Below are 21605 nucleotides of genomic sequence, written 5' to 3'. Positions count from 1 at the left end.
AGAAAGAGAGAGAAAAGAGAATAAAAAATAACTACATTGCATGTACAGTTGTGCTACAGACGTTAGAACGTGAATCAACAGTATAGACGTCGCCCAGTGACGTCACCAGGTGACTCTTCGAATGCACTAGCGACTTTACCCTGAAAATCGTTAACCACAGTCTGGTCAGAAGGAGCATCCGGTTAAAATTCGGTATCTTAAACGTTTTTGAGTCGGTGTAATAATAATAAAATAAAAAGCTCGGTGCAAGCAAGCAAACCGCCTGAAGAGTGAAAGGGAAGAGAAGCGTGCCGTCACGCGCTGTAGTCACGTGACCGCTGTATGTAAGCGCGAGCCGCTTTTCTGTCTGTCCGTTTAGACCTACGGAACAGCGCGAGGCGACCGGGACGCACGAGCTGGTGCGCGCGAACAAGAAAAACAAACGCGAATCGTTTATTTTTGCGCAACGTTACAGTTTTTTATCATTATTTTAATGAATCGTGACCCAGACTCGCTTTTTATGACGGATATTTGTCTCGCGCTGTCAACATGGCCGTGGTGGAGCAGAATAACCTCATTCACGACGCTACCGGTAAGTCAGCTGTAGTTATTTACGCTCTCTGGTTAGCACTTTATGCTAAACATCAAACTAAAAGGTTTTGTGAATGGTTCAGTCTCATCCAAAACAGAACGACACAAAACACCGGTGTGTAAAGAGAGAGTTTTGGTCCTGCTGTAAAACTAAAATGGCAGGAAAAGCCTGCTGGTGTTTTTAGTAGCTCACAATCAAAACAAACAAATGCAACGTCAGGAAACAAACTTAAATAAGTCCTGAATCTGATCATTAAATAAATAAATAAATAAATAGACAGACATACATTGCAGAGGAACTTAAGCTGAATCAGCACTTCTCTCTAAATAATATCATCTGATCAAACTATACAGAATATATATATATATATATTATATATAATGCTTTATATTAGAATCAGAATCAGTTTATTGGCCAAGTGCGTTCACACACACAAGGAATTTGGTTCCAGCTGTTTGTGACTCTCAAATGTACAGACATAAATAACACTATACTATACAATACAGACATAAATAACACTATACAAGACAATACAGACATAAATAACACTATACTATACAATACAGACATAAATAACACTATACAAGACAATACAGACATAAATAACACTATACTATACAATACAGACATAAATAACACTATACTATACAATACAGACATAAATAACACTATTCTATACAATACAGACATAAATAACACTATACTATACAATACAGACATAAATAACACTATACTATACAATACAGACATAAATAACACTATACTATACAAGACAATACAGACATAAATAACACTATACTATACAATACAATACAGACATAAATAACACTATACAAGACAATACAGACATAAATAACACTATTCTATACAATACAGACATAAATAACACTATACTATACAATACAGACATAAATAACACTATACTATACAAGACAATACAGACATAAATAACACTATACTATACAATACAATACAGACATAAATAACACTATACAAGACAATACAGACATAAATAACACTATACTATACAATACAGACATAAATAACACTATACTATACAATACAGACATAAATAACACTATTCTATACAATACAGACATAAATAACACTATTCTATACAATACAGACATAAATAACACTATTCTATACAATACAGACATAAATAACACTATTCTATACAATACAGACATAAATAACACTATACTATACAATACAGACATAAATAACACTATACTATACAAGACAATACAGACATAAATAACACTATACTATACAATACAGACATAAATAACACTATACTATACAATACAGACATAAATAACACTATTCTATACAATACAGACATAAATAACACTATTCTATACAATACAGACATAAATAACACTATACTATACAATACAGACATAAATAACACTATACTATACAATACAGACATAAATAACACTATACTATACAATACAGACATAAATAACACTATACTATACAATACAGACATAAATAACACTATACTATACAATACAGACATAAATAACACTATACTATACAATACAGACATAAATAACACTATACTATACAATACAGACATAAATAACACTATACTATACAAGACAATACAGACATAAATAACACTATACTATACAATACAATACAGACATAAATAACAATATACTATACAATACAATACAGACATAAATAACACTATACTATACAAGACAATACAGACATAAATAACACTATACTATACAATACAGACATAAATAACACTATACTATACAATACAGACATAAATAACACTATACAAGACAATATAGACATAAATAACACTATACTATACAAGACAATACAGACATAAATAACACTATACTATACAAGACAATACAGATGTGAAAGATATTATGAGTATTAAATATGAATACAGAATATATGACTTATCAGTTATGTACATGAAGTGTGAGAAGTGCAAATAATGTTGTGCAATATTATGCTTTTTGTACAACATACAGCAGCAGTAGTGTGTGTAACGTATACGGATGATGTGATGACTGACAGATCTGATAATGCAGTACTTATAGATATGAAGCAGGGAATATAATTACGGTGAGGTGTTAATCAGGGTGATAAAGGGCCTGGGGAAAGAAACTGTTCCTGTGTCTGTCAGTTTTAGTAAGCAAAGTTCTGTAGCACCTGAGAGAAGGGAGTGAAGTCCTTAGCTCTGTCTTTGTGCCATGTAGCACCCTGGTCCTGTAGAAACGTTGTCTCATTTCACTGTGTACTGCAACATCTATATGCGGTTGAAATGACAATAAAAGCTTTGACTTGGGAGGAGCTGAAAGAGATGTCCGGGATGTGAAGGGTCAGTAGTTATTATTCTATTACTACTGATACTACTACTACTGTTACAAATCTGTTACACCAATTATCTTTTCTGCTGTTTTAACCGTGCGTTGCAGTCTGTTTCTGTCCTGTTTTGTTTTCTGCACCAACTAATAACAGTGTAATGGATGCTATAAGAGGTCAAATATATTAGCTGTCATTATACTGAAATTATTATTATCAGTTCAAATGGTCAGTCAGAGCTCCAGGTAGTTCTTAGCTTCGTTACTCTATGATGGAGGTTTGACAGTCTGAAAGAGTTGTTTTTCTGTGACTACTTACACATAACAAGTTACAATTACACATGACCATGATGCAAGGGTGAGCAACTACAATGTGCAAAGGTCTACTTTTATGCATTTCCTAATTAAACTGACTAAATGGTGACAAGGGCAAACTTTAACACTTAAAGTGATTTGTTCATGGCTTTAGTGTTCATCTTACCGGATTTGATGGTTTTCCGAACAGATGAGATGGGTTTTGGAACAGATGAGATGGGTTTTGGAACAGATGAGATGGGTTTTGGAACAGAGGAGGTGTCTATTTTGAAAGTGAAGTGAAGAATAAAAACATTTTTCTACCATCAGCTTATTTTCTTTGTGAGCAAGACAGGTGATCACTAATCATCACTCATCAGACCGGAGAGTGTTAATGAATTCTTTTGCTCTCTTTTTAAAGTAAAAGCTCAGAAGCTGTTGCGGTTCATATTATTTTATTTTTTTAGTACTTAATCAATGAATCATGTAGCGTTACACAATTGTGTAATGCCTAAGCAGAATACTACAATCATTCACATTTTTATGATCAAGAAATAACTACAAGCGTCTTAGGAACATCTCTAGACCTCGAACATATATTACTATGCAAATATTTAAATCCAAATTCTTGCAAGTCTTGCATTGGTTTGGTCTCAGCGATTTAATTATTAATAAAACAAAACAATAACTTTGATTGTCGCTACCTCTAGCCGATTTGATGAGAATTGTATAAACGCTGGAATATAATAAGGATCTCACCACTAATACTTGGATTACAATTCCTTGCCAGGTAAAACTAATCTAGCTCAGATAAGGCTCATATGACACATTCAAATAATTTTTTTTAAGGAAGTACTGAAAAAGCCTTTGTCCTAAAAAAAACAGTGAAACTTTTTGCGTCATGTTAAAATAAATTTGCCCCAAATACCAACGGATTTTAGTCATCCAAGTTTAAGACTTAAGTGAAGCCTGTAGGATTTCTGAACATTTCAGTTTTTCTCAACACACCAGATATAAATCAAGGGTCAAATTCATGAGGTCATGAGGAACGTCAGAACAGGAAAACACTAAAATGTGCAATGCAGGATGGCCGTGGCAGCAGAATTGGGAAATCTCGGCTCACCACAGCTGACCACACACGGCTACGTATGTACGTGAGAATAAGCAAGTCACTCGTGTATGTTAAGTCATATAATTTGACAGTCGAGTCACGTCTGGTGGGACTAAGACTCAGTGGGTTATGATCAACATGTGCTTTTGTCTTGAGGACTTAATTCAGTTGTACCATGACTCAGTTGCACGTCTGAGACATTACAGTCACTTGTAATCCAGACTGTACAACTTGCCCTACATTTCACACAAAGCTCAACCTGTCGCTCGTTACAAAGCGTGGTATAATCCATACTATTTAAAATGTCCAATAACTAATACATTGTGTTGCAGCTGATGCTGATGCAGTTTCCTTAGCTACATCTTGGCATTCTCATCACGAGTGCTGTAACCCTCATGTGTCTTACTTATTATGTGAGCAAAAGTATGGTAATACTAGTAATCTTAATGTTGTGATAAATTATATCACGTTGTGTTTTCTGACATTTTGGACATTAGGAAAAATAGACTGGGTTTTTTACACACAGTCGTGAAAAAACTGGAGTCTATCCCAGTGGGCTTGGGGCACGAGGAAGCGGACAAACTTGACGGGGGCAAACACATTGCAGGACACAATCATACACACACAATTTAGAAATGATAGTCAGTTTATGCATGTTTCTGGATTGCGGGAGGAAACAGGAGGATCTGGAGTAAAACCGTCCAAAGCACAGGGTGAACATGCAAACTCTGTGCACACAGGACGGGGGCAGGAATTACACCCCCAGCTCTAGAGGTGCGAGGCAAATTTGCAAACAAATAAGGCACTTTGCCCAACATACCATAATGTTGCTTCTTTTTATTTATTACATTTTAATTTATTTGAATATTAGATCATGATTTTTGATATGTTGAATGTATAGAGACTATAAAGATCAGTCCATCAGATATAGATCAGTCTACACAGACTATACCTCGTTGTTAGCCAGTCTAGTTTGACTTCTATTGCAGCAGCATGAATTTTGACTTTTAGTTGTTGATGCGTTTTTTTCCTTGTTGATGCGTCTTTTTCACTTGAATGACATTACAAAAAAAATCCCTAATGGTCAAAATGAGTCAGGAGCTTTGTGGTGTTATTTGATGGCCGTATGCTTCATGCTTTGTCAGAGAAGAACCGAGCGTGGAGACGTTCGAGGGCAGCAATTTGTGGTGACGCCATGTTAAGCTTTTTTGTCGATGGTTTTGTGTTCTTTAGTCTTGGATGGTGTGGGTGCGTGTTGTGTGTCACTGTGGGAGGCTCTGTGTTGACTGATGGGCCTAGATATGACCTGTGATTGTCACACTTGTGCATCTGTCTGACAGCAGGAGCATGGGCCATCCTGCTTAAACCCAGCACAGAGAATATGTGGCGCATGCAAGAGCTGAACAGATGAGATTTTTTCCATTTAAATACCCTTACATGATTGACTCTATCACTTGTCATCAGTGTCGCAGGCTCGACAGGCTAAACACACCCGTATGTTCTCTGATTATTAAGAATTTTCTCTTGTAAGGAAGACACATCTCAGAAGGAGAGGTCAGATATTTAAATCCTGTCACAGATGGTTTTCTGATCATTATGGTGATTGACAGCCACTTTTAATCATCCTGTTAATTCTAATCCTGTAATTCATGTTAGTCACTGAGTGAATACTGCTATGTTGAAGGGTTAAGGTGAGAATTGTTAACATGAGCCTTAAAAATGCTTCACGTGTTCCACAAAAGCTTCACACATTCTGCTGACTCATGCTATAAAGGCATTTTATAGACAAACTATTCTTTTGTTCTTGAATCTTCTCAGCTCGGTTAAAGCAGGTTTTCCTGCTTGGTTTTAATTTTCACTTCCAGTGTTTTTCTGCTCTATACAGTGGCTCTGATTTTCTGACATCTTCACTAAGCAATCCTGGCCATCCTTCCTCTGTCGCTTAGTCTGTTTAAACCACTTACTAGGACACTTCCAGCTACAGGGTCTTTACAGGTCCAAAAAACAAAATAAAAAACACTTTTAGAATCATTTAAATGGCCCAACAGTCGCTCAAACGCTCAACAGTCTGTGTATTTATTCATAGATACTACGTATAAAACGACTGTATGACCTCTGAGCTATGCTGTATGACCTTGTAGCTTGATGTCGTCTTGGCATTTAACTTACTTTTGGAGGAACAGGGATGCTAGGTAAGTTCTGGGCTCTTAGAAAGAGAGAATATCAAGGTGACCTGCTGGAGAGAAAAGAAATATTCACATTTGCCCCTTGTCCACCGAGGCAGTTTGAGTGCTGGTTCGGAGCCTAATTTAGAACCAGTTCTTTCTTTTTCGACAGCCAAAGCACAGGCTCTGGACCAGGAAAAGTGGTTCTTAAGTAGCACCAAAACGTTGCTGGTCTAGACTTAAGAACCTCTTGTGTTAGGGGCTGTGGGCGGGGCTACTGTTAGCGCATTTGATAATGTACCTTAAGTATACTAATGTTTAATACACTTTTACTTTACCGCGATATGATACATTACCAGCACACATGATAGTAGGCAGCTACATGCTAAGGCTAACTTTTTTCTGTGGTAATAATAAAAAAACCTTAATGTAGGTTCACAAAGCCATGAGCATTAACAGTAAATCAACATCCGCCATTGTTGATGTGTTTGTGTTTGCTGCGCTAAAGTTGCTTGGACACGTGACACGTATACAGTGACATCACACTCGGCTCTGTGATGGCTCTCTATCCCATGGAAAGGCAAACTGGTTCTTAGAAGGTTCGCCAGTGGAACCAACTTTGCACCAGCACTAGCTCTGAACCAGCACCCGGTTCTTTTTGGTGAAAAAGGGGCAATTGATTGCCTTTGGGCACCAGACAAAGCCACAGATTTCCTGATTCTGAATTTTCTCCTACCTGCCTCTGGGTTCAGGTTCCCTGGAGGATGAGAGTGTTAACTTGTACATGATGCCTTGTGCTTCACTCCGTGTCATGGCTGCAGTGTCTCGAGAGATGGAACAGCTCCTGAATATTGTACTGCATTGCGTACATTCAAATATTAAGATTATTTCCTCTGTTGCATCCAGGAATATTTCCAATAAACACATGCATGTTTGATGTCTACCAGCAACACAGTTTTGTGGCAGTTACCTGCATAATGCTAACCAGTCCCTACTACCTTTCACATATTATGATTTTTCAATAATGGGTTAAACCCAAAAGCAATCTCTGGCATGTTGCAATGTAAAAACCTGAAGAAGATTAGATTACACGTCAGCTGATTCTTATCTTACCTTTTTGTTGGTGTTTTTTTTCTTCTTTTAGAAAGGGACCGATTGTTGTCTCCAGTGACTTGCTATGGTTCCCAAGACGGCAAAACTGACCATGGCAACTCCAAGCTATACCCGCCGACCGGTACCTGGGTCACCATGGACGAGGAAGAGGAAGAGCTGAGGAGGAAGTTAAAATATTTCTTCATGAGCCCTTGTGATAAGTACTATGCCAAGGGAAGAAAGCCATATAAACTGTTCCTGCAGCTTGTGAAGATCATCATAGTGACAGCACAGGTGAGCAAAGACAGACATTCAGTAGACCTTTTGGCACGTTTGAAACTTACCCTTTGCAGCTTTAAAAAAATCAGATTAGCAACAAAGAGCAACGATTTAACAGCTCCCCTTTCCCTTCCTCTCCAGCTTGTACTGTTTGGTTTGAGCAACCAGATGGTGGTGACATTTAAAGAAGAAAACACAGCTACTTTTAAACATCTTTTCCTTAAAGACTACAGCGACGGTGCAGACGACATGCTGGCAGTGTACACGCAGAGTGATGTCTATGACAACATCTATTATGCAATAGAACAGGTAAAGGCTGCTGACAAATTTACATTCGTGGCTTAGAACCCATCAAGTAAGCACTTAAACAATACAGGGTTTGCTGTGATTGGTAAATTGGGGTGCGATGGTAAAGCCATGGTACTGTACACTACTCTACTGTGTGTTCTCAGCTAATTTAATAGCAATTAGCATTAAACTATACCAATAAAAAACTATAGCCAAGCCTCCTGCGAATTTAATTTTCTGTTGAGTTGGAAACCTCGTATGTCCAAATTTTGTCAATACCATATTTTTTCACATATCGATGCTATTGGTCAGTCCTCACGTGGGTCTGTTATTTTTACAAGTTATTAACCAATCTAAAGTCTTGAAAATAGCTTGAGCGCAAATCTCTTAACTCCATTGGACATTGGACAACTGTCTGAGAAATCTCGTAACTCCACCTCTTCTTCACTCCGCGGGAGAGCTTCGCGGCATATTTCTAGTTTAGGAAGATGTATGTAACTACAGTCATTAGCTTTGGTTAACTATTGAAGCCTTTTCTCTTGTCAAAAGGCCCAACGTGACCGCAGACTTTATTGAACACTGCTGGCAGCAGCGACGTCTGTGTCCGTAACCTTCTTATCAATGACAGCATAATCTCGTATCTCCCAAGTCATAAAGCTTGTGTCTCCGATAAAACGTGACTTTGGGAAAATGTTGTGTTAATGTTGGTACACAACAGTATATGATAGCAATATAAGGTATAATAACAACTTTAACGATACAATGTTTAATAACTCAAAAAAATGTGTTTTTTTTTAATTTCCTGAAAAATAATGGTGTTGGAGATACGAGGATTCCGCCCAACAGCGACGATATGCTGGTTGACAGAAAATTATACGTGTTACTTAATAATGCACAAGTCTGTTTGAAGCTCTAAATTGAAGTCAAACTTGAGTTCAACTGGTGGTCAATGAGAAGTCTACCATTACTGCAAGATGATCAACAGTAAGAGGGTTGATTTAGATACATGTTCTATATGGGGGTCTAAACGTAGCAGAATATAACACCAGTAAAATTTGCTGAATTGTTAATGTTTTATTTGAGAGAAATTATAAACACACACAGATTGAGCTGCCCAATTTAATACAGCCACCGTCAGCACCAGGTTTCTGTCCTACCAGAATAACATGAAGTGCACAACATGCAATCTACACGATTTTCTAAATAAATGGATTTCATAAATTGTTGTGTAACGTAACGCAATTGTACCTTTGAGACGCAACGATAAATTTACCAAAGAAGAGCCACTTGAATCCATACTTCCTGCTGGGTTTTATATGACCGTGAAACTGTGAATGATGCTTTGAGCCATTGTGTTTCTGACACCTTCATGCACAGGCTTAAAGGTAGGGTCTCTGATGTTTGAGAAATACTGCAGAAAACTGCATTGGGGCGACAAACAAAACAAAAATCAAAACAAACGTGTAGCCAATGAGCAGAAAGGGGCGTGTCTTGTCAATATGCGGCGGAGAGAGTGTTCAGTGCGCATGTGTGACATTAGCAGAAAGCGGTTTTAACAATAACAATAACTCCTGAGCTAAACACTGTTACTACACAAAACACGGTTGTAGCTGCCTCTCTACATTACTACGATAGAAAAGAGGTGTTATTTGTGTAGTAACAGCGTTTAACTCCAATCTGTGAATATGCGGCCAACTTCCTGCTCCTTCAGTTCTCTCCAGCGCTGGAAAGCTGATCCTATATTAACACGTCCTACTTCTTGCCTTATCGTAAGCCTTTCTACACTTTCTTTTTTTGTTTTTATCCTCCATGTTAATGTTAAAACCGCTTTCTGCTAATGTCACACATGCGCACTGAACACTTTCTCCGCCAATATTGACATGGCACGCCCCTTTATGCTCATTGGCTACACGTTTGTTTTGATTTTTGTTTAGTTTGTCGTCCCGAATCAGTTTTCTGAAGCATTTCTGAAACATCGGAGACCCCACCTTTAATGGATGATCAGTAATTGCTTATTAAGTCTGAAAGTCCTAGAATGAGCACAGGACAGTAATTATGATTACAGCAGCAGTTCTTGGGAACAAATGTACAGTATTCATTTAAGCTAATCAATTCCCTAAAGTACAATCGTCTTTATTATGTTTCTTGAATTTGCTTTAACTGCCTTAAGTAAAGTGTAGTTATATTCAGCGTGTTTTTAACCGAAAACCTTCCATACTGAAACTAGCGTTGTTTGATTTGACACTGAATTTTCTTCTGTGCTATATTCCATTAGATAATAACCTATAGATAATACACCTATATGCAACTGGATATGACAAATGAAAGTAAAAGTGTTCGTAAATATAAGTTACATTGAGGCACGGATGCACAGCTGGTAGCTAAAAATACTAAAAATACCTAAAAATACTGCTGAATCTGGTTCTAGCGCTAATGCATTTTACTCAATACAGTTATTCATGATCTTAAATATCATGCGAGTATTTATTAGACCTGTATGTTGTAACAAACACATTTTCAGGTAAGGTAACTATAATACACTATAAGGTTCTTTCTCTCTCCATGACAGGGAACGACTCTGTATACAATGCATGACTAATGTTTAATCTGAATTATTATGTTTCACAAAAGTATGAGGAAGAGCATTCTTGAATTGATTCATACTTCCTTTATTTGTAATTACCCTCCTGCTCTATTTCCTCCACTATTTATCGCTAAATAATCGTCGGCCTCTATTTCCCTGTCTCTCCAGTACCTGCACTTGCCGGAAACCACTGTGGGACGCTACGCGTATGTGTACGGAGTGGGCTTCAATGGCAGCGCTCTGTCTCTTTGCCAGCAATATTATAAAAAAGGCCGCATCGACCCAGCCAACGATACCTTCAGCATCGACCCACACATTATAACAGGTATCTGAAGTCAAACCAGAGAATGAATACATAAAAATATTCAACCGTGTAGAAATGTTAAAGTTGGACTTATTTAGGTCACAGCCAGTAAATCTTAATTCTTACTCAGCATGTCCTCAGATTTTTTTCACATCTGTTAAGCCTAATAATCAGCTAAACTTGTGAATTCTAATTAAAAATCCATTTTGTTTCGATTAATCTTCGTCTGTCGGCTCTTAGTGTAGCTCCTGTGGTGAAACATGTAACCATTAAACCATTTTCAATAAAATGAGCAGAAGCTCTACGTGCTACAACCTTTGTGAACGTGTGATTACAGAAATCTTTAATATGCGTCTTGTTCTCCGTCTCTTTCTCTTTGTAGATTGCGTAGGAGTCACGCCGCTCGACGTACCCGACGGCTTCGTGAACAGTGACTACAAAAACTTTACTCTTAAGTTTCACAAGTAAGCTTCACAAGTGAAACACAATCACACAATATCATCTCTGATTTTCATTGTGTTTGTTATTTAATTAGATTTTCCTTCCTTTTTCCTCCTAATCTTTTCTTCAGGCTCATCAATGTTACAATACAGTTTCAACTAAAGGCTATAAATCTTCAGTCCATCATAAACAATGAGATTCCAGACTGTTACACTTTTTTAATCACGGTGAGCTTTCTTATCTGCTCAGTGCCTACGTTAGTATTTTTCACAACATATTTTAATTATGTAAAACAGGACCTGCTACTTATGTAGAACAGAAACCAGTACATCACTCACACGGTTTTATACCGAAGTCCGATCTTAAAGGTGGGGTCTACGATTTTTGAAAGCCAATGTTGACATATAAAATCACCAAAACAAACACGCCCCTAACCCAAATGGGTCCCACCCCTGTATTGATAGCTCCGCCCACACATACATACGTAACCTAGGCAACTAATGGAAAGAAATGTCTTTGTTTATCTGCAATCGTATTGTTCTTCCCTTCAGCTATGATAAACAAGCAAAAATGACACACAAGCATAATCATGCAAAGGACGGCATATATTAGTTCTGTGTAACAAAGCAAAACCAACGTTACTCACCTTTCGAGAAGGAAAAAAGCGCCTCGCCGTCTTAAGTAAAGTTGGTCACATATTCACAGATTCGAATTTCCCGAGTCAATAACTCCTGAGCTAAACACTGTTACTACACAAAACACGGTTATAGCTGCCTCTCTACATTACTACGATAGAAAAGAGGTGTTATTTGTGTAGTAACAGCGTTTAGCTCAGGAGTTATTGACTCAGGAAACTCCAATCTGTGAATATGCGCCAACTTCCTGCTCCTTCAGTTCTCTCCAGCGCTGGAAAGCTGATCCTATATTAACACGGTCCTACTTCTTGCCTTATCGTAAACCTTTCTACACTTTCTTTCTTTGTTTTTATCCTCCATGTCAATGTTAAAACCACTTTCTGCTAATGTCACACATGCGCACTGAACACTCTCTCCACACATATTGACAAGACACGCCCCTTTCTGCTCATTGGCTACACGTTTGTTTTGATTTTTGTTTAGTTTGTCGTCCCGACTCGGTTTTCTGAAGCATTTCTCAAACATCGGAGACCCCACCTTTAAGTGAAAGCTCTTTTACCGTTGATATTTCGAAGTTTCATTTTAGAAGAGTCAAATGCATGTGTCTACTAGTAACAGTTCTGTGTTAGGACCAGTTTCCAGTCACCAGTGTTAAACCTTAACCAGTATAATTGGAGTTATTTCATAACATACCTAGCGATTGATTGATATTGTTGGGTTCATCAATGTTGGTGCTTATTTTTTGGCTGATTTTGTCTGTACTTTTGTTATTCCTCTGAGAAGTTAGAGGTTGTCTGGCATTTACAATGGTGTTGAATAGGAGAAAGAATAACGGTCAGATTTTGCTGTTAGCTTGTTACAACTAAAGAGCAAGTGCTGAATTTTCTCACTCACCATTTTCAGTGACGTTCATATTATCATACATGTCATATTATTGTGAAGTCCGTTGTAGATGTAATGAAGACATTGGTGCAAACGTTGGACTCAAAATCCCAGAATGCAGTGCAGCTGCATACAACAAATTTGCTCCGAATTATGGCAGACACTCGGCTCTGCTTGTTAGCAATCTGCTAAGTGACGAAGGTGATGGTGTTGATGGAGGATTTAGCATGAAAATTGAAGCTTTGGGACCTGAACTTTTCTGAGCAGAATGTACAGATGAGGAGGTAAGAGAGCTGGACAGACTAAAGGACTAAAGTGCTGCTGCATCGGCCAGTCTCGTTAGAGCAAGCGGCAAACCCTCAGGTAGTTGAATGGCATTGTGGGTAACGTAGAACACATTAAAGTCCATGTTGACGAAAGATGTTTGTCCCCAAATGTCAAGTTTTAGCAAGTCATTCTGGAAGTCATTCTGAATGTATTACCCTTTTAGGTTCTTAATAACTTAGTAATGAAAATATAATGTGTTGTTTTTCGATCAGATCGTGCTGGACAATAAGGCTCACAGCGGCAAGGTGAAGATCAGTCTGGATAATGAGGTCTCTATCAAGGAGTGCAAAGACCCCAGTGTATCCGGCCATGGTGAGACCGTCAGGTTCATGTCACCTCACTGATGCTAATCAAGTCTTTCCGTTTCATTGAGACACTTGTAACAATTTGTACTCTTAATGATTGTATTACTCTTAGAATAAATCTGTTTAATTCAATAAAATTATATTATAAATTATAATGTAGCATTAAAACTTCCTAAAGATCTATAGATTTATACTTCTTGATGCTTTCATATAGGACATATAATATTCAATGCAGCCATTTAATATGGATCCATTTAATCCATGTAACAAGAACCAGATAAAACATAACAAATGAATGATCTTTGCATTGTGAGTGTTTAACTTTTCCATTTTGCCTTTTGTAGTTGAGTAGTCATTGTTTTGTCTTGTTCTGCTTCCTAAAACATGCACGTGTTTCTTTTTCCACAAGATTGACTTATTTTTCCACTGTTTCCTCCCTACTCGTCTAGCGGAGAACAACTCCCGTCTGGCCTTCGATGTGGTCGTGGGCCTGATTTGTGCCATCTCGCTGTTGCTCTGTGGGCGCTCCATTCTCAGAGGAATCCTCCTTCAGCGTGTACGAGACATACATATACGTTATTGATGAGCTCCTCCTTAAGAAATCAACTATATGCTTTTTAAATTTGTTGCTTAAACGAGTACTTTTCTTCTCCAGGAGTTTGTCAAGTACTTCAAGAACAAACTGGATCATACGGTGTGCTGGGGGGACAGGATGGAGTTCATCAATGGCTGGTACATCCTGCTCATCATCAGTGACGTGCTCACAATCACCGGCTCTTTAATAAAGATAGGCATCGAGTCCAAGGTACTTCATGTTTTAAGAAAGCAAGCAATAGACTTTCATATTAGAAAATGATGGAAGGATAGGAAGAGTCATACAGGTCAACTTTGACTGTCTTTTAAAAAACAATTTTAAATATAAATGTGTTTAAGATGTGAAAAACTGGTAGAAAAATTTTCCAGGCCATCTGGTGGTGGCTTTCACCCCATGAAAGGGGAGAGGTTTTTTGAACATAGTTAAACATATGAGCATTTAACTTCATTTTAACATTATTGAAAGATTCATTCATTCATCTTCTACCGCTTATCCGAACTACCTCGGGTCACGGGGAGCCTGTGCCTATCTCAGGCGTCATCGGGCATCAAGGCAGGATACACCCTGGACGGAGTGCCAACCCATCACAGGGCACACACACACTCTCATTCACTCACGCAATCACACACTACGGACAATTTTCCAGAGATGCCAATCAACCTACCATGCATGTCTTTGGACCGGGGGAAGAAACCGGAGTACCCGGAGGAAACCCCCGAGGCACGGGGAGAACATGCAAACTCCACACACACAAGGCGGTGGGGGAAATCGAACCCCTAACCCTGGAGGTGTGAGGCGAACGTGCTAACCACTAAGTCACCGTGCCCCATTGAAAGATTCAAGTAATATAATTAAACAAATAAAACCAAAGAAAAGTATTTTTTAAATTATCTGTAAAATGTAATAAAAAAAAATTCCAATTTGTGAGGAATAAGTAAGGACAGCTTTACATTTATTTGTACTTAAATTAGATAAAATGACCTACAATTAAGGTGTAAATAATTAGAACATTATGACGGACGCATTTTGAAGGAGGCTTGTCTTATTTAAACCTCAGATATTTAGTTTAATTTGCTCTTTATTGTTGAAGTCAGAGGTATCACCATGGTGAGATCCAAAAAGCTCTCAAAGACCTTCAGAAAGAAGATTGTTCATTCTTATAAGTCTGGTAAGAGATGTAAAACGATCTTTAAAGAATCTGTAATCAGCCATTCTACTGTCCGAAAATCATTTACAAGTGGAGAAGATTTAAAACAACTGGCAACATGGCCAGGTCAGGACGTCCAAGCAGTAACATTCAACCCAAGAGCAGACCGCAAGATGTTTAAATAAGTCTCCAAAAACCCTAAAATATCATCACAGGACCTACAGCAAGCTCTTACTTTAGTTGATGTCAAAGACAATCAGAAAGAGACTGACAGCTTTAATTATCATGGGGTGTGTGCAAGGAGGAAACATTTACTGTCTAAGAAAAACATGAGAACAAGACTGAAGTTTGCCAAAGAACACAGAGACAAAGGTCAGGACTTCTGGAATAATGTGCTTTGGACAGATGAGTCTAAAACTGAATTATTTGGAGGCTATAATTAGAGGGCATGTTTAGTGTAAACCAAATCCAGCATTTCAGCAAAAGAACCTCATACCAACTGTGAAACATGGAGGTGGAAGTGTTATGGTTTGGAGACGCTTTGCCGCAGCAGGACCTGGTCAGATCATCATCATACAACTCTACATCGTATCAGAAGGTGCTTGAGGATCATGTGAGGCCATCTGTGAGAAAACTGAAGCTGAAATAAACTGGACCTAGAAACATGACAATGACCTAAAACATAGACATAAATCCTCACTAAGGACTCACTATAAAGTAAAAAAAATGAAGAGAATAAAGTAATGTTCAGTCAAAGTCAAAGTAATCTAAATCCTGTTGAGATCCCGTGTGGTGATTCGAAACAGACTGTACATGCAAGAAACCCCACAAACATCACACAGATGAAAGAATTCTACATTGAAGAGTCGGGGAAATTTTCTTCAATTTGATGTCATAAACTGGCAGATGGCTACAAGAAAAGTCTCATTGAGGTTATTTCAGCCCAAGGGGGAAATACTAGCTATTAGGGCACAGCATGTTCTAACTTTTTCCTCAGTTCCTCAGTACTCCTTTTTGTTGATTTCTTTTGTTTAATAAGTGATTTTTTTTTTTGTTTACATTCAATTGTTCACAGTTCATCACAGTTACAAATTAAAACAAGATCAGAAATTGACACGTTGACATCAATTAATAAAGATCTGAATATATACAGTTGTGCTTAAAGTTTGCTGAAAGAAATTGTTAAACATTGCTATTTATTTGGAAAATACGCTGTGACTGATCATGCAATAAATGATAATGCAATCAATGTTTTTCTAGTTAAGGATAGTGGTCATGGGAAGTCCTAAATGATCTCAGTTGTTTGACTCCTTTTTAAAACCTAATGATATGATCAAATGTTCACCATCTCCTTCTCCTCCTTTTAGGAAATCTCCTCCTATGACGTGTGTGGCATTTTGTTGGGAACGTCAACACTGTTGGTGTGGGTCGGCGTGATTCGCTACCTCAGCTTCTTCCAGAAGTACAATGTAGGTCAGGGGTGTCCAACCAGTCAGAGACCAAGAGCCACATTTTTTTTTACCGTGTTATCACAAAGAGCCACATCATACACATGGACACACATGAACATCACCTTCTTTTTTCCTCCTGCCATTTTGAGAGCAAACTTCACACCAATTGTTTACTAAAATGATCTTGCTCCTACTGGGAAACGTTGAGGTATTTTCATCCCACTCACATGCGCGTTTGACGAAACTCAAGCGAAGCGAACACGCATATTAAAAAGACACAAATACAAACTTCGATATGAACGTAAGGATCCGCGGGTTGGCCGACCCTGATGTAGGTCCACGATCCTAACCCGCTGCTTCAATTTCTTTCTTATTTAAGCTTTCATTCACATCGCTAGTATTTCACTTTGAATATTAATCATGCTTCCAATTATTATTTACTTATGCAGTGTACAAAAAAGGCTTGATTTTTAGGGACTAGCTAAATGACCCCACAAGATCAAAACTGTCAGATATTCTTATCTTCGTGGTGACAGTTTGTTCCTCTGAAAATCTAATGCCCACACAGTCGTTATCTGTTTTTGTTTTGAAACGCATTCTTGCAGTCTTGACAGGTAGACGGCACGCATCAAGATATACTTTTTTTTTTTTTTTTTTTTTACATTCTTAACAAACTGAAAACACACACATTCTCTCTCACACACACACGCACCTCTGTCCTTGCTTTCAATTTGTCAAATCAACCATAAACTAATGTAATGTTTACCAAAGCATGAAAATGTCCTCTTGTGCTCCAGATTCTGATTGTGACGTTGAGAGCAGCGTTCCCTAACGTGATCCGTTTCTCCTGCTGCGTAGCAGTGATCTATCTGGGCTACTGCTTCTGCGGCTGGATCGTTTTAGGACCGTACCACGTTAAGGTAACACGTAACAGCCCTCTTTCTATCGGTGAGACAGCTGTAATGGGTAAAGACTGAGAATAGCTGGGAGGCTTACTTCATTTTTTTATTTACCTGATACCTTTTACGATTAGACATTATATATGGTCATTATTTAGATAATAATTAGACCGGTTTTATTGTTATTTAACAATGAAGGTCGATGTATTTGTATTTGTTAGTATGCCACATTTTGTATTTGAATATTCACTAATAACTGTGAAAGAATCTGCAGACCCTGATCTATAAATATTATGTATGTTCCTCTGCTTGCTATCAGTTCCGCTCTATGGCCATGGTGTCCGAGTGCCTGTTCTCTCTGATAAACGGAGACGACATGTTCGTCACATTCAGCGGCATGCAGGAGAGCAGCACGCTGGTGTGGATCTTCAGCCAGGTGTGCTTTATTATATTATACTGCTTACACACACACACACACACACACAGACGTGCTATTACAAGTGTTTTTATGCATTTTCCGTTTTCTTGCGCTGCTAACTCCATTTTGTTTTCCGATTTGATCACCACAGTGTCTGCTGTGTAACATCTATGTTCCTTTCTGTAGGTTCGATTCAGTTCATTGCAAAGACTTGTACATATTTCTTACTGCTGATGTGTTGATGTAAATGTCTTTTTCTCTAGTTGTACCTCTACACATTCATCTCCCTGTTCATTTACATGGTGCTGTCGCTCTTCATCGCCCTCATCACCGGGGCGTATGAGACCATCAAGGTAAGCTGCGAGGCTGGCAGGAGGGTGAATTTATATTTTACATGTTTTTGTTTTTTCTGAATAGTAAGGTGTTTGAGAATGGTTGTCCTTTTTGTTGTGTTTTTGTAATTAGCACCAAACTCAGGAGCCCATTCACATCACCGATTTACACGCGTTCATCGCAGAGTGCAAAGACACACCCAGTTCCGGAAAGTTCCGTGGACTGGAGTCGTCGCCATGCTCCTTCTTCTGCTGCTGTGACAGGTCTGTCATATCAGCACACACTTGTGTAAGCTGTCAGAGTTCGAGTCTGTTCCAGTGACATTTACACTAAACTAACAGCTAGTTGCTGCGCAGCTAGGTGCAAGCTTTTATAATGCTGACTGGCTCTAATTATTGTGCCTTTATCTCTTCTTATCATGCAACGGATCACGACTAGTTTGTTCATTTCCGGCTTGGAGTTTAACTTCTCTGCCAAGTGGGATAGAGCTGCCCCTTTTTGTAAAATACGATGTTGCGACTGTTCAAAAAAATTGCTTTGCCTCACAGGAAGTGCAAAGTTGTAAAAATAACAAACTTCTGCTTTCATTTTTAATGTAATTGTGAACTTAGTAAAAATAGGAAAAAATTCTGAGCACATCCTGTACCTAGTAAGATGGAACATAATTTTGTTTATTGATGAATAAATCCTGCTTTTTTCACAGAACCACCACTTATGAAGACGTTCTACTAGTGAACTAGTCGTTCAACTACAGCTCTTATGCTCCCTGCTGGTGACGGTGTGATGATGGTGCACCGATTCCTTGGTTTGTAACAACGTCAATGCAGATACAAAGTGCCACATGCGATACACATTTACCTCCACACACTCATCACACACTGCAGGAGAGAGGATTTTCCTCCTGGATGTGATGTTGAAAAGAAAGAAAAAAAAAAAAAAGCACAGCATGACCAAAACCGAGCGACAGAAAGGAGAAGATTTCTGTTTTCTATTTCTGTCTGTCACCTGCTCTACAGAGAGCAGCACTATGTTGGTGCAGTGCACATTTAAGACGAGTGTATGTTAGGATGTCAGTGTTTTATGTGTCGTATTGAACATGATTTTAGTGTGCTGGTGACTTAGCAGGAGCTTCTAGATTTAAGTTAACTTAAATATGTTTATATTTAATTTACCAGTGCCAATGTTAAAGTCTTTGCATTGTTTTAAACCGACGAGGCATGTCTAATTTTTCATTTTGACGAAGACGAAACTGCCATTGCACCGTACCTCATTTTCACTACCCCACACGTTGCATTTCGTCAGTAATCACTTCCCCGTTGATCTTTTCATGATTCTAGGATACAAGAAAAAGCTGCTCTTAGATCTACTGAGCCGTTTTGAAATATTTGACGTTCTCCACACATTCCAGCAGGAAAATATCTGCTCAAACAAATGATTTGGATTCGAACGCCAACGTTTTACCAATGAGGACATGGAGGCATCTCTACTAGCCTAGTCCTGTCTTCTGTCCATTCAGAAAGCTCGCTCTGTGGTTCCAGTGTTCAGGCATTCAGATCCAGGCAAGACTTTTGCAGTTAACAGTGAAGTGAGGGGCCATAATCGTGTTTCTGCCAAAATTGTCTCAACTAATTCTTCTTTTGCTGCATTACAGATATTTTCCAAAATGCATTTCCAGTTTGGAAAATATAGGAAATTAAAGACATTTTGGTCGGTTCAGACATCTTTTGAGAAGCTGAACAGTATGTTCAAAGGGTTTCCTCTGTTCTTCTGTGCCTGAATGTAAACAAGCTCATCAGGGTGCAGCGTCAGTTCTTTAAGATCCAGAACAATAGGATTCACTAAATGCATGTGACGGCATGTGACCTAGATCACGAACAGAATACACGTATGCTCTGTTCTGGATTTCAAAGATCACAGCCACTGCGACTACGGGTCAGCATGTGGGGGCCAAGCTTGATTTTAATTCCTTTAATATTCGTTCAGAAGCTCAAAGAACTGGAGTAGACTGTGACTGTGCCAATACTTGTTTATTTTTCATGTTTAAGACTCAATCATGATGTACAGAATTTTAATTTTTATATATATATATATAGAGAGAGAGAGAGAGAGATATGTATATGTGTATTGTAATTAGTTTCTATGTGTATAGTGAGTTTTAAATGCACCAGCAGTAAAGAGGATGCATTTAACTCTACAGTAACGCACAATTTGTTTGAACAAGCTCAATTTCCCTTTGAGGCTGATCTAGTCTCCCTGATTGTAATTTATTTGACTAATCATTACAGTAGAAAGTGGGAAACCAGTGTACAAACTGGGAGATCAGTGTACAAACGCTTTTGTATCGACATGTACAGTCTATGTTGAACTCTTATGTTTTACATTGATGAAGATTCCTAACTAAACTATTCTTTGTGTAATGATTTGCTTATGAGTTATGTAATCTATAAAAATTCTAATTTTCCGTTTTGTCTTTTACCTATTATTATTATTTGTGCTTGATGAACAGTTTACAAGCCCCTAATGTCTGTTTTTTTTAAATATAGCTGTTTTGGACACTTTTAATGCAGAGCAATGTGCTTTTGTTTGTTTGTTTTTTGTTTGTTTTTGTCTCTGGTTATTTGATCAGTTTCGACACACGTGTATTTCTAACACTGATACACATCCAATACAGAGATTTTTCCCAGCAGCCTCTGAGAAAATCCTTGAATCTGTTGTATGTCATGTAAATATTTTCTATAATGTTGTGACCTATTTAAGGATCTTGCTCCTTCTTCATAAAAAATGGAAACATTTCCCAGCCATTTTGTCATCCAGTTTTCTTGCTATTTTTACAGGCCACTAACAGTGTGATATTTTATATTGTGAAAATATAGACAGTTTAGCAAGACAAACTCTGCTGCCTTCTGGAATTAAACAGATCGAAATGGTTCGACGTGAGGATCTTTCTTTAGGATGTATGGAAAATTAACCGCTAGAATAGATGAAAACATTGGAAAATTAAGTGACTCATGAGCCGTGTGTTAATGCTAGAGAACTCCTAACACAGCACTAAATGGAGAACTAAAACTCAGTCATGTGTTTTTATTTTGGCTGCTGAGTTTAAAGCAATTTACTGAATCAGAAAAACCCAACATGTAAATGCAGAGGT

The 21605-nt window shown here is 38.1% G+C and overlaps 1 protein-coding gene across 1 annotated transcript; it reads left to right on the top strand.

The window, feature by feature from the left end:
* Positions 1-313: 313 nt before the first annotated feature.
* On the top strand, positions 314-21254 carry mcoln1a (mucolipin TRP cation channel 1a). Its single transcript, XM_060859992.1, has 15 exons — positions 314-571; positions 7622-7863; positions 7990-8157; positions 10889-11045; positions 11407-11488; positions 11596-11692; positions 13522-13621; positions 14064-14170; positions 14270-14419; positions 16724-16825; positions 17605-17727; positions 18026-18142; positions 18388-18477; positions 18590-18720; positions 19161-21254. Exons 1-15 carry the CDS (start codon positions 529-531, stop codon positions 19195-19197), a joined length of 1746 nt encoding a protein of 581 aa, XP_060715975.1. The 5' UTR covers positions 314-528; the 3' UTR covers positions 19198-21254.
* Positions 21255-21605: the final 351 nt, after the last annotated feature.

Source organism: Tachysurus vachellii, chromosome 24 (genome assembly GCF_030014155.1).
Source record: "Tachysurus vachellii isolate PV-2020 chromosome 24, HZAU_Pvac_v1, whole genome shotgun sequence".
Classification (NCBI taxonomy): Eukaryota; Metazoa; Chordata; class Actinopteri; order Siluriformes; family Bagridae; genus Tachysurus; species Tachysurus vachellii.
This window is presented reverse-complemented; position numbering and strand designations above follow the sequence as displayed.